Below are 13,769 nucleotides of genomic sequence, written 5' to 3'. Positions count from 1 at the left end.
CAATTAGTATGTCATGGGAATGTACAATGACTACAAAGCAATTGATAGCATCATCCTGTCCTCCCTCTGTCCAAAACTGTTCTTGTGCTGACTCTACTGATGACTTAATCAAACCTGGCATTAATTTCACCTTGTATTTTAATTAGCTGTAAACATTAACACATAAAAAATTGAGCAACTTTGAATTAATTATCATTCAAACAACTTTATCAATAACTTTAACATTAATGTTTATTTACATGCTGATAAATGTTTAAAGCCTGTTCATGTGGTCTAGAGACAGTGAACTTGGACCTACAAACATATGCCAACTCATTACCTGGATGGTTCAGACCAACCCAGTCGCTTCCAAAAACAGGGTTTTAGTTCCTCTTGATGAAATATAGAAAGAAGAAAACACAACCAGGTTACTTTCTGGGTCTAAAGGTGCCAGTATCCAGAAATTGCTTTAGTGCTCTCTCTCTAGTTTAGGGTGGACTGTTTTACCGGTAATAGTTGTTTTCTGCTAGAGACAGAATCTTTCCAAAAATAGTTAATGGGCTTCCCCACCTAACATTCTGCAGCTCCCTGTCACAGCAATGGATACTAATGATGTTAATTCACAAAGTCTCTGCATTATGTTCTCAGTGAATTCAACACTAGCTAAATGCTTACACACTCTGGGTCCTGTGCCAGTCCAGGGTCCCAGAGGAAAAAGAATACACTCGCAGGCCCTTTAATGAAGTGACTACTTACATAGGTATAGTCAGAGTTAAGGGAGCAAACAAAGGATGGCAAGGCACCCAGTGACTAGCAGCAGTGGGAAGCCATTATCAATGCTAAGTCAAAAGGGACTAGGGTGGAGCTAGGGCAGAACAGTTACTGGAACCCAGTGAGAGCTGGAATTGAGGACAGGCTGCCTTACAGAAGCTGTGTGGTGAAGGGACACCACTTCTATCCAGAGATAAGGTGCTGAAGTAGGCAGGTAGGGGAAGTAATACCCAACCACTCCTCTGCCCTCTTCCCACTGGCCAACAGGAAGCCTGTTGGCCAGAAAGCCCAGGAGATAGTTCACAAAGCACAAAATAGGGCAGAGAAAGGAGAATGAGAATGAATTGGCGAAGGAATGAAAGGGATTCCAGGTGTTCTGAAAAAATCAGTATCTCTAACTTCTTAAGTAGGAGGAACTTAAATATAGGAGGGTGTCATTTGTGAATGGTGCCTAAAGCTCTATCAAAATAGTTTTGAAATTAAGATCAATTTATACCTTTCACATTACTTGTAGATTCCACTTAAATTCCACAGTTTATAATTCCTTCTCAGATTCTGCAGCCTCTGTGTGAGCTAAATTTAGAACTCTTTTGAAGACATTAGACAATTAGAAGCAAAACATCTTTCTAGACAATGTGCAAGACAAGATGATGAGATTGGCCAAAGGCTTGCTTTAGAAATAAAATAGGATGTTACTGTTTTGTGATTAAGGTGTAACTGGCAATTAACAGAAAACCTGGGCTGAACTACAGGAGGAAAGCATAGAAGGATTATGTATAGCATCTGGGAAATATTTCTAAATAACTCTGATGCTCATCATAGCCCAAGGACTCCAGGTTACATTATAAACAACCATTCATTCATACCTTCTTCAGAATTGCCTAAAAAGCTGTCTGATTTCCTTCTCTCTGACTTGAAGCTTTCTTCCCCTTTTCTCTTCTTTTCACCAACTTCTTGATCCTTGGTATTTGCCTCCCTTCAAAGACAATGATTTGGGGCATCAAACCATATGCACAATGGCCAGGGTAACAGGACTACTCCAAAGGAAACATAATAGCTAGCACTACTGGCCAGGCATTGGCACATGTGCTATAATGTACAGTAAGCCATTTAATTCTTATCACAACTATATAGTTACCATTACCATTCCCAGCAAGTAATAAGGAAACTGAGGTACACAGAAGTTATGTGCCTCAGGAATCCTGGATCTGGGATCTGACCCAGGCAGTCTGATTCAGACTCTATCAACCTCTAGGCTATATTATCTACCTCCCTTCCCAACAAAAGCATTTCACTTATGTTGTAATTGGTGCCCTTTTTTGTAACCACCATTTATTTTATTACCTTACTTCATTTCCTGAAACTCTCAAGTATCTCTGATTGAAGTATCTAACAATAAGACCATATTTGCCAAACTAGTAAGCAGAAATCATCTCCCCTGCTCAAGTGTAAGCTCCTGAAGGGCAGAGACATCCCACTCCTCTGCTCCTGCAGCACAGCACTTGGTTGTCAGCACTCAACAGATGCTGGCTGAACCAATTTGACACTGTACAGGGATTTTTATTCTTTTTTTATTTACTAAATATTCAAAACAAAATATGTAAAACAAGAGAGAAAATAAAGCCACCTAAAGCAAAAACGATTTTTTTCCCTCCTAACCTCTAATAGAATCATAAGTTCTACAACTGGAGGAAGCCTTCAGGTTCTCTTCCACCTCTGTCCAAATGCCCAGAACCAGAGTTGTCTAGCCTGTGCTTGAGTGGGAGGAGCTGTTGATAAACTGTAAAGGCACCTGCTTTTTCTATCAGATAGCAATAGCTATTAAAAAGCATGTGCTTTACTGGATAAAATCTCGAAGTGCAGTTTCTAGTCACTAGCTCTGCCCTTTGGGGCAGAAGAGAGTAAGCTGACTCTCTTAACTTTACATTTCAGGTATTTGAGGGTAACTATCAAATATTCTCCACTCCACCTGCACTTCTCCAGCTGAGCCTCCCCAACTCCTTCAGCTATTCTCACATGATATGGTTTTCAGACCTCTGACTATTCGATGGCCACCCTCTTCTGTTTGTCAACATCGCTTTTAAAATACGGCACCCAGGGGCACCTGAGTGGCTCAGTCAGTTAAGCATCTGACTCTTGATTTCGGCTCAGGTCATGATCTCACAGTTCGTGAGCTTGAGCACATCTGGCTCTGTGCTGACAGTGTGGAGCCTGCTTGAGATTCTCTTTCTGCCCTTCCCCTGCTCTCTCTTTCTCAAAATAGATACACTTTAAAAAAACAAGCCTATATCTTTAAAATAAAACAAAACAAAACAAAACAAAAAATAAAATAAAATAAAATAAAATAAAATAAAATAATAAAATAAAATATTGCACCCAGACTCTGTACTGACAGTGCGAAGCCTGCTTGGGATATTCTCTCTCTCTCTCTCTCTCTCTCTGCCCCTCTCCCTCACTCTCTCTCAAAATAAATAAATAAATAATTTTAAAAAGTAATAAAATATTTTGCCCAGAAAGTAACCCCACACTGTGTCCTACGAGTCCTCTCTTTAGCATGAGACATCACCTTGGCCTGGGCAAGATGCTGTTGTTTGTTCAGCATTAATGCTGCATTGACCATTTTAGCAACTGCATCAATGAGGCCTCATGGAGTCGCTATTTATGCCTTCTTCAAGAAAAATTTTTTGAATTCTTACCATGTCTCAAAATGCATGCTAAGTGCTGAGCATATAAAAATAAAACGACATACTTCCTACCTTCAATGAAACCAGTGAGGAGGAGATTCCAGTCAAAAATTCTCCATTAGGTCAGATCCCTTGCATTCTACACATCTGAATGCTCACTTTCATCTTTTAGAAGCATTTAACATTTCCACTTGTCAAGGCCATTTTGAATCCAGTCTATCACATTAGTATTCATTCTTAGATTTTTGTTACCTAAAAATTTGATAAGCGTGCCTTTTCTGATTTAATTCAAATGGCTGATGAAAATGTTGAAGGTGACAAGGCCAAGATATAGCAATCTTAGAGGCCTCTCTGTATACTGATATCCATCTGCTAATCAGTATCTTGAGCACTGTGTGTGGAGGAAGAGGGGCAGACAGGAGTCAAGGCTGGCTTATCTACAAACACTCATTCTCCAAAGAGTCAAGGTATTTTTTTTTTAATGACTAAAATCTAGTCCTCCTTCTTGACAAAAAAGAAAATGACCCCCTGATGGAAAACAATAACCTTGTAGAGCCTCCGGGGAGATCCTGTAGCTCCGTGCTGTCCTCAGGTGGCTGTAGCCATCTTTCTAGGTCCTCATCAAGAGTAGAGTGAGCTCTGTCCAAGGACAAGTGAAGAGAACTGAGACAATTCTTATTCCATGACAAGGAGGTACAGTGTTTTAGAGTGGGAAAGGACCTTAAAACATGTGTTTTCACTGTACAGATAAGAAAATGATAGCTAGGTGAGACTGTATTTACAGTTGCAGAGGTCACTTACATACAATTTAGATGCACACCAAAAACTCTTCTTTAGCTTCTTAATAAAAAGCCTCAGCACCCATGAGAATAGCCACCTCCCAAAGTCCAATGCCAGACTCAGTCTCAATTCTAGGCCATTAAGTTAATTTCCACCCTGGGCTAGAACTGTACACTCATTCCTGTAAGTTTTTTGAATGAAGAACTACCTCAGAAGCTAAAGGATGCACAGTGTTTTCAGAAGGACTGAAAAGTCCCACTCTGGGCATCTATCTATGTCCAGCACAGCCAGCCCTTTTGGAAAATAATAATAGTAGCTAACTTTTGATCACATGTAAAGTACTTTATTTTTTAATTTTTTTTTTCGTTTATTTATTTTTGGGACAGAGAGAGACAGAACATGAACGGGGGAGGGGCAGAGAGAGAGGGAGACACAGAATCGGAAACAGGCTCCAGGCTCTGAGCCATCAGCCCAGAGCCCGACGCAGGGCTCGAACTCACGGGTCGCGAGATCGTGACCTGGCTGAAGTCGGACGCTTAACTGACTGCGCCACCCAGGCGCCCCACATGTAAAGTACTTTATACAACCAAGTTTAACTCGGCCTTCTTGAGCTAATCTTCCTTGGCTTGAATAATGATGTAGATTTTTACTGAAGGTGTTTTGAGGAGATGGGAGGACTGGAGTTACATCATACATTATAGATAAAAAGATTTCTAAAACTTTTAAAATGTATTTCTCTTCCTCTCCCTTTGCCCTTGTCTTTTCTGTCTCCCCAGGACCTTCCTTGCAGGTCCCAGGGCTCATCTCCTCTTCCACCTCCCAAACTTTCCCTTCCAGGTCTCTTTCTTTTTCTTCCTCATAGAGAATAATTTAGCCTTTAAAGAGTGGGGCAGGAACTAGATTCACTACCTAAAAGTTATTCGTAGCACTCTTCTTCCTTCCCTTCCTCTTCTACAGCAGCTGAAAAGCTAAAACCTCAATTTCTAGTCTCCCTTGCAAATGAGGGTGGTCATGCATCACATTTGGCCAGTGTAATATAAGTGGGCATCTGCTGGGAGGGCTTCTGGGAAAGTTTCTGCTTTCCAGATAAAAAAAGGGGCAGAGTCAGAATATTCCTTTTCCCCACCTGCCTGGTGTGTAGATAGCAGCGATCCTGAAACCAGGAGGTGACAAGTCTGAAAATAAAAGCCAACATAGTAAGGTAGCAGAGCAGGAATATCCAAAGAGTCTAAGTCCCTGGTGGCATCACTGAGCTGCTACACAAGGCATGACCTGCCAACCTGTGGGACTGCCTCCTGTGTGAGACAAACTCATTTAAGCATGAAGGTAGAGTTATCCATCATTTGCAGTTGAAAGAATTCTGCAGAGCTACCTTAAGGATCCACAGGACCAGGATTAGGATAAGGCAAGTGTTGCAAGGACAAGTTCAGATCCTCTTTTTCTTCAACAAAATTTAGATACTTTGCTCATCATTGATTTCTTGGCATCAGTTTTTATTTTTTAAAATAATGTATTCAAACAATTTATCTTGACCCTGAATTTTTTGGTGTCTCCTTTAATTTTGTGCCCAAGGAGTGTCTCACTCGCTTCATGCCAGTCCTGGCCCTGAATGATGGTTAGGGCAAGGTAAGAGAAGTCAGGAGGCACAGGAGGTGAGCTGAAGTGAATTGGGAACAGAATCGGGTTTCTTGAGGCAACCCTGTGTTTTTAGACTGAATTGTCTGGATGGCTGCCCCCATTTTCTCTTATCTGGCCACAAAGATCTAAAACTTCTCTTCCAAGGCCTTTAATTAAAATGTTTGGGGGCACCTGGGTAGCTCAGTCAGTTAAGCGTTGGACTCTTGATTTTGGTCCAGGTCATGATCTCATGGTTGATGGGATCAAGCCCAATGTCAGCCTCATCTGCACTGTGAGCACAGAGCCTGCTTGGTATTCTCTCTCTGCCCCTCCCCCACTCATGCTCACTCACTCTCTCACACACACATACACTCTCTCTCTCTTTTTCTCTCTCAAAATAAATATAAAAATACTTTTAGGGGTGCCTGGGTGGTTCAGTTGGTTAAGCCTCCAACTTTAGCTCAGGTCATGATTTCATGGTTTGTGAGTTCCAGCCCCACATCAGGCTCTGTGCTGACAGTGCAGAGCCTGCTTGGGATTCTCTCTCTGCCCCTCCCCCACTCACTCTGTATCTCTCAAAAATAAATAAATAAATAAATAATTTTAAAATATTTTTTAAAAATTTAAAAAATAATAAAACGTCTTGAAAGAAGCTGAAGCCTGTGTCTGCCTTACAAAATGAAAAACGAAAACAAAAACAACTTGACAAGAAAAAAATATTAAAAAATGGGTAAAGGACTTGAATAGTTACTTCTCCAGAGAAAATATACAAATGGCCATGGATACCTGGAGAACTGGTGGTTCAGTGGTAGAATTCTTGCCTGCCAAATGGCCATGGAGGCATATGAAAAGATGCTCAACATCACTCTTAATTAGGGAAATGCAAATCAAAACCACAATGAGATATCACCTCACACTTGTTCCATTAGAATGGGTACTATCAAAAAAACAGAAAATAGCAAGTACTGGCAAGGATGTAAAGAAATTGGAGCCCTTATGCACTGTTGGTAGGAATGTAAAATGGTGCAGCTGCTGTGGAAAACAGTATGGTATTTCCTCAAAAAATTAAAAATAGATTTACCATATGATCCAGCATTACCACATCAGGTTACATATCCAAAATAAATGAAAGCAAGATGTCCAGGAGAAATACTGTATACCCATATTCTAGCAGTATTATTCACAGTAGGCAAAAAGGTAAAAGCAACCCAGTGTCTACCAATAAATGAACAGATAAACAAAATTTGATACACACACACACAGACACACACACACACACACACACACGCACACACACACTGTAATTCAGCCTTAAAAAAGAAGGAAATTCTCGGGGTGCCTGGGTGGCTCAGTTGATTGAGTGTCTGACTTCAGCTCAGGTCATGATCTCAGTTTGTGAGTTCAAGCCCCACATTAGGCTCTGTGCTGACAGCTCAGAGCCTGGAGCCTGCTTCGGATTCTGTGTCTCCGGCTATCTCTCTGCCCCTCCCTGCTCTCTCTCTCTCTCTCTCACACACACACACACACACACACACACACACACACACACACACGCACTCTCTCTCTCTCTCTCTCTCTCTCTCAAATATAAATAAAGAAGGAAATTCTGTTGGCTGCAGCAACTTCTTACTCAATACATCTCCAGAGGCAAGGGAAACAAAAGCAAGATGAACTATTGGGACCTCATCAAAATAAAAAGCTTCTGCACAGCGAAGGAAACAATCAGCAAAACTAAAAGGCAACTGATGGAATGGGAGAAGATATTTGCAAATGAAATATCAGATAAAGGGCTAGTATCCAAAATCTATAAAGAATTTCTCTAACTCAACACCCAAAAAACAAATAATCCAGTGAAGAAATGGGCAAAAGACATGAATAGACACTTCTCCAAAGAAGACATCCAGATGGCAAACCAACACATGAAAAAGTGCTCCACATCACTCATCAGGGAAATACAAATCAAAACCACAATGAGATACCACCTCACACCTGTCAGAATGGTTAACATTAATAACTCAGGTGAGGATGTGGAGAAAGAGGATCTCTTTTGCACTGCTGGTGGAAATGCAAACTGGTGCAGCCACTCTGGAAAACAGTATAGAGTTTCCTCAAAAAATTAAAAATAGAACTATCCTACAACCCAGCAATTGCACTACTAGGTATTTATCCAAGGGATACAGGTATGCTGTCTCAAAGGGGCACATGCACCCACCCCAATGTTTATAGAAGCACTATCAACAATAGGCAAAGTATGGAAAGAGCCCAAATGTCCATCAACTGATGAATGGAAAAAGAAGATGTGGTATATCTGTACAATGGAGTATTACTTGGCAATCAAAAAGAATGAAATCTTGCCATTTGCAACTACGTGGATGGAACTAGAGGGTATTAGGCTAAGTGAAATTAGTCAGTTAAAGATAAATATCATATGACTTCACTCATATGAGGACTTTAAGACACAGAACAGATGAACATAAGGGAAAGGAAGCAACAATAATATAAAACAGGGAGGGGAACAAAACATAAGAGACTCTTAAATGTGGAGAACAAACAGAGGACTAATAGAGGGGTTGTGGGAGGGGGGATGGGCTAAATGGGCATTAAGGAATCTAGTCCTGAAATCACTGTTGCACTATATGCTAACTAACTTGGATGTAAATTTAAAAAATTAAATTTAAAAAGAAGGAAATTCTGACCATGTTGCATGGATGAACCCTGAGGACAGTATGTTAAGTGAAGTAAACCAGCTACAAAAAGTCAAATACTGTATGATTTCACTTATGTGAGGTATCAAGAGTAGTCAGAAAGCAGAATAGTGGTTGATAGAACTGAGGAAAGGGAGCAGTTGGGTTTTTAATGGGCATAGAATTTCAGTATTGTAAGATGAAAAAGTTCAGGAGATCGGTTGCACAACAATGTTAATATACTTAACACTAGTGAACTGTACACTTGAAAATTTTATGTTTATGTGTATTTTATCACAATTACAATTAAAAACAAAAAACCTTTAGGAATAGGGGCTATCAGGCTAGTAGGAAGAAAGACCTTTTTTCCCCATTCTTATTTGTCAGTATCGGAAGAAAAATGAACACACTAATACAGTTTATTAAATCCTTTTAGAAGCCCAGCTTTTTCTGTTACCTCTCTGTGTCCTCTTCTAGATCCTGAGTTTCTTTGGTCCAGAGCATACTGCTATCTTCTTTTTTACTGTTAGTTTCTTGTTCTTCTAAGTGCCTTTGATCTAAAAATGGTTGAAAGACTTAACTTTATTAGAACAACAACAAATTGAGAAAGCCTGCCTTGAAATGGAGTGCAAAAAATTAAAGCTAATCAGTGGTCCCTGAAGTATATATTGCACTACTTCTTCCCAGGAGAGCAGGGGCCAGGTGGCAGTCTGCAGGGTGCCTGCATTCACAGAAGCTGCTTCTGGGGTCTTGGGAGCTCTCTGGTGCCAGATGAAGCAATAGGAAACCTTACCTGTGCCAAGACTCAAGAGAGACAGAAAAAGCAGAGGAAAGAGAGGGCACATAAAAGAGGAGCCAAGACACCCTGAAAACAAATTGCACTGATTCACTTTGGGTGACCACCCTATTCTCACCTGTAAATGTTTCTAGGTTGGAGCCCCAAGGAAAGAATTTGGGTGGGGAAAGGTAGTTAGTACCCTTTAATGTATGCCAGGCATTTTACAATACTGTCTCATTTCATCCTGCCAATGGTCCTATGAAGGGAAAGTTTGTTCAGTATCTTACAATGTACCAGACACTGTTCATAGAGCTATTGTGTAAACCAGGAGGTAAGAATTATCATCCCCATTTTACAGATGAGGATGACAGAGGCTCGGAGACATTAAACAGCTTAATGAGGTGGAATTGTGCCTGACCTCAATGCCCACAGTGTCCCACATGTACCATTGTGCTGCCAAGGGCAGTGTTATAGCAAGGACCTGATGAAAAGGGTCTGGGCAGCTGGCTTACCATTTACAGTGACACCGAGATAACTTGCTGTGTTCTCCCGCAACACTGTGGATGAGGCCTGCTGTCGCTTCAAGTGCTCTGTCACAATAATACAAAAGCAAAACACAACTTATTTCTTCCTTCAGATGTCATACCATTCTCTAGGGCAGTGGTTCTCAAAGGGTGGTCCTTGGATCAGCAGCCTCAGTATACTCAGTACTTAGATATGCAAAGCCTTAGACCTCATCCCTGACCTACTGAGGCAGAAGCTCTGGGGGTGGGGCCCATCAATCATATTTTATAAGCCCTCCTGGTGATTCTGACAGCTAATAACCTTTGAGAACCACTGGTCTAGAGCATCCAATTCTATCCAACACTAAAAATAAAAATAATAATGATAACAATGATAGGTAACACTTGCAAAGCCCTAGGTGGCAGTTACTGTTTTTAACTTACACACATTCATTCAAGATTCATGTTCACAATCTTCATAACAACCTTACAAGACTCATCGTGTGATTGTCATTCCTGTTGAGCCGATGAGGAAATGAAGGTAAAGAAACGTTGAGGACCTAGTCTGGAATCACACACAGCGTAAGAAGCAGAGATGGGGTCTGAACCCAGGATGTCCAGCTCTAAGATTTATGCTGTTAATCTTTATTTTATACTCTGTCAAGTTTGTAACACATCAAAGCAGGTTCCAATTTCCCCCATCTCTATGGCCTATATTTCCTATTTTTTTACTTAGTTTATGAAAAGATAGAAGGCAAAGAAAATAATCTCCATTTCCTAAAGAACTGACCATTACACCAAGACAAGCATCTGCCAAATTGCATACTGCTTTGCATTTGTGGCTGCACAGTATCCTTCAAGTGCTCCCCACAGCAGAGCAGTGAGACAGCTGCGAGGCGGCACACACAGGGACCCTGGACTCCCTGGTGCAGCCCTGTTGTGTGCAGGCACAGGGGCCTCTCTTCCTGCAGGTCAGGAAGCAGGCCTTTCCTGGCAGCTCCTGGGCATCAAGGGGCCCCCATTTGATCACTTGAAATAACTTGAAATAAAAAAATCATTTTTATCCTTGTTAAAGATAGTCCTTTATTAATCTTAAAAGATCACCTATATCCTAGAGTTCGAGAGGATCCTCCCTGTTAGGCCCTTGTCAGAAGCCTAGAGCTGTGGATGTGGGCCCTCCAAAAGAGCACAGGTGTCAGCACCAGGTCACTCTCCAAAGCTCTCTTGAGGTGAAACAATGGAATGATGATTTATAATAATCAGGTGGGAGTGCCCATTATTAGAAGAAACTACCCAAGTGACCTCTCAATTTTGTCTTTCTGGGAAATTACTGACCTGTGTCAAAGTACAGACATCACCTAGAAACCTGGTCCAGATAATTCCCATGAGTAAAATGAGAAAAGGTTTCTGCAGAGTGTGTTGGGGTACAGCTGTGCCATGAGGCTGGAACCTAGGAGGAAGGCTGCTAACAGCTGCTGAAATGGGGGAGTCTATATGGTGACTAAGAGAGAAGACAGCAGGATCCAGAAGAAAAGTATCACTAAGGTCAAACTGCAAAGGAGCCTACAAATACTGCCTTAAGTCATGACAAAAGAAAAATGACACTGAGAATCTATCTGAGCTGGACATGTGTGGGTGACCTCTACTCTCATAAGCAGCAGTTCTATTACTGTACTAAGAAAAACAACTGGAGAGAAAGAATTTGCAAGGACTCCTTGGGGCATTCTAGAGAAGGAAAGCCCTAGCGGTAGCCCTAAGGGGTAGGCACCCTAAGAGCCTGACCCAACAACGCTATGACCCTGTGGCTTTGGGGAAGAGGTGTGATGAGGTGAAGGGGTCTATGAGTACAGAAAAAGAAAAAAGGAAGGTCTGGCAGCTCTGACTGGCTCCACCCTAGTTCATCAGACCAATAATCAGGGGCTGGGGGTTGTGATAGCCTAGATGGTAGCTGTCCATTGAGTCAGACCACATAAGTCCTCATTTACCTCCTTCTTCCTGATGAGACACAAAACCTAAGAGACCCTGAAAAATAGCTGGTGCATATCGGGAAATTCTCTAGAGGCCCCATACCAAGAACTGGACTGTGAGAGGTCTGCCAAGATGCGTCCTTTCAGAATAAGAAGCTGGTCAACCAGGCTGTCAAGGAGAGAACAATCACGTCTCTTCTCACTCTTCAAGTGAGAAACCACCTGGCCCAATGCCTCCATGTACTTTCAGCATTGGCTCAGCTGGGCAGGGCCAGCCAATCCAGCTACAAGTAAAATTGAGCTGGTATAGCTGGGTCCCTGTCTGAGATGGAAAATTCTGGTCTCATTACATCTTGTGCCACTGACATCTCTGCCCCTGAGAAGGTGATTCATCCATGATGCCAATACCTCTAATACCTCCTGCTAATGGCAAAACTGAAAGTACAGGATGTCTCAACCTTAGTAGCCAGACTTCAGGCCTCCAAGGTATAGCTGGTTTGGTTCCAAAAGGAGGTGAAATATTCCTTTAATAAAACAATTTCATCATAATAAACCACTTAAATATTGTTATTCTTCTTAGAATCATTACCATAGGCCCTTTAAAGTAACAAAATGACCACAGACACAGGCTAATATCCTGGCCAGGTTTCAGTAGTAATGTGAGGCCCACTTTATTGGAAAACTGCTCCTTCCTGAATTGTTCATTCAGTTAGACCTTCTTATTAGGGCCATTTGTACTAGTACCTACACCTGAGACAAAGAACTATATTGTGGTCAGTGACCATAACAGGGCCATGGAGTACATTCTGTATTGAACATCCCTTACCAATTTCGTCAAGCATCTCCTGAGATGGTGGTGGTAGCTCATCAACATGATGCTGTGAAATGGCTTCTACTAATGCTTAAAAAACATAAAGAGAAAAATGGCTTAACACCTTTCTGACCCTGAACTGGATTTTCCAGGCTTCCACATGAATTTGACATAGGACTTCTCAGCAATGAAACAAACTGAGGCAGGAAGACAGCCTCTTACATTAGCAGTTCTAGTTGAGACCTCCTAACATGTGAATGGATTTACTCCCCTTTTTACTCCAAATCCTTTCCTGCTTTACCCCTTATCCCAGCATTTCTTGATCTGTGTCTCTCCCTCCCAAAGATATTTAGGGTAGGGGAAGTATAAATTCTTACTAAGAGGCTGGGGGTCTAATCTGGCATAGGGCTCCTGGAGGGATACAGTCTGGGCCAGTCAAAATGAATAAAAAATAAAATGGAAGGTCTTTTATAGGTTACCAGGCCAGGGGATATAAGAACAACCACTCTTTGGGCCTTCCCCTCCTTATAACCTTAAATAAAACCCCTCAGCTTAATTCACAAAATCCAAGAATTGTACCAAAACATAAGACATTAAAATTAATATAGCAAAGGCAATATGCCTCAAGAGTTGTTAACATTCTCATATCCTTTGATCTGAAAACCATCTCCTAAGAATCTATCCTAAAAAAGGGATCAGAGGTACAAAGATTTTTATACAAAGAACAAAAATTAGAAAACAATATAAATCTTCAACATAATGGCATAGTTAAGCAACATATGTAGAACGGACTATTATGAAGCCATTACATATATTTAACAAATAATTTTCACTAAGGGGAGATCCTCAAAACATAGCATCAAAAGAAAAAAAATAGGCTGGAGATAATACACAATATGATATCAACTATGCTAAAAATACATACATTTTTGTACATTTCTAGAAATATGAAAGAGAGAGTGCCTGGCTGGCTCAGTAGGCAGAGCCTGAAACTCTTCATCTCAGGGTTGTGAGTTCGAGCCCTACATTGGGCACAGTTTACTTTAAAAAAATGGGGTCACCTGGGTGGCTCAGCTGGTTGAGCATCAGATTCTTGATTTCAGCTCAGGTCATGATCCCAGGGTCGTGGGATCAAGCCCGTCATCAGGCTCCACACTGCTTAAGATTCTCTTTCTCTCCCCCTCTCCTCCTTTCC

General features: G+C 41.3%; 1 protein-coding gene across 8 annotated transcripts in view; it reads right to left on the bottom strand.

The window, feature by feature from the left end:
- TEX14 (testis expressed 14, intercellular bridge forming factor) overlaps positions 1-13,769 on the bottom strand; it is a 112,625-nt gene that overhangs the window by 801 nt on the left and 98,055 nt on the right. For 6 of the 8 annotated variants that reach the window (XM_027034238.2, XM_053212368.1, XM_053212369.1 and 3 more), the window contains 6 exons: positions 12,590-12,664; positions 9,806-9,883; positions 8,973-9,072; positions 3,981-4,073; positions 1,617-1,726; positions 320-371 (listed from right to left, as the gene is read on the bottom strand). In XM_027034238.2, the coding sequence (XP_026890039.1) occupies positions 320-371; positions 1,617-1,726; positions 3,981-4,073; positions 8,973-9,072; positions 9,806-9,883; positions 12,590-12,664 (508 nt within the window). Of the gene's footprint in view, positions 1-319; positions 372-1,246; positions 1,324-1,616; positions 1,727-3,980; positions 4,074-8,972; positions 9,073-9,805; positions 9,884-12,589; positions 12,665-13,769 lie in introns of all 8 variants that reach the window. The other 2 variants (XR_003412571.2, XM_053212370.1) reach the window with 2 other exon arrangements.

This window comes from Acinonyx jubatus, chromosome E1, assembly GCF_027475565.1.
Source record: "Acinonyx jubatus isolate Ajub_Pintada_27869175 chromosome E1, VMU_Ajub_asm_v1.0, whole genome shotgun sequence".
Classification (NCBI taxonomy): Eukaryota; Metazoa; Chordata; class Mammalia; order Carnivora; family Felidae; genus Acinonyx; species Acinonyx jubatus.
The sequence above is the reverse complement of the archived record's forward strand: the minus strand, read 5'-3'. Positions and strand labels throughout refer to the sequence as shown.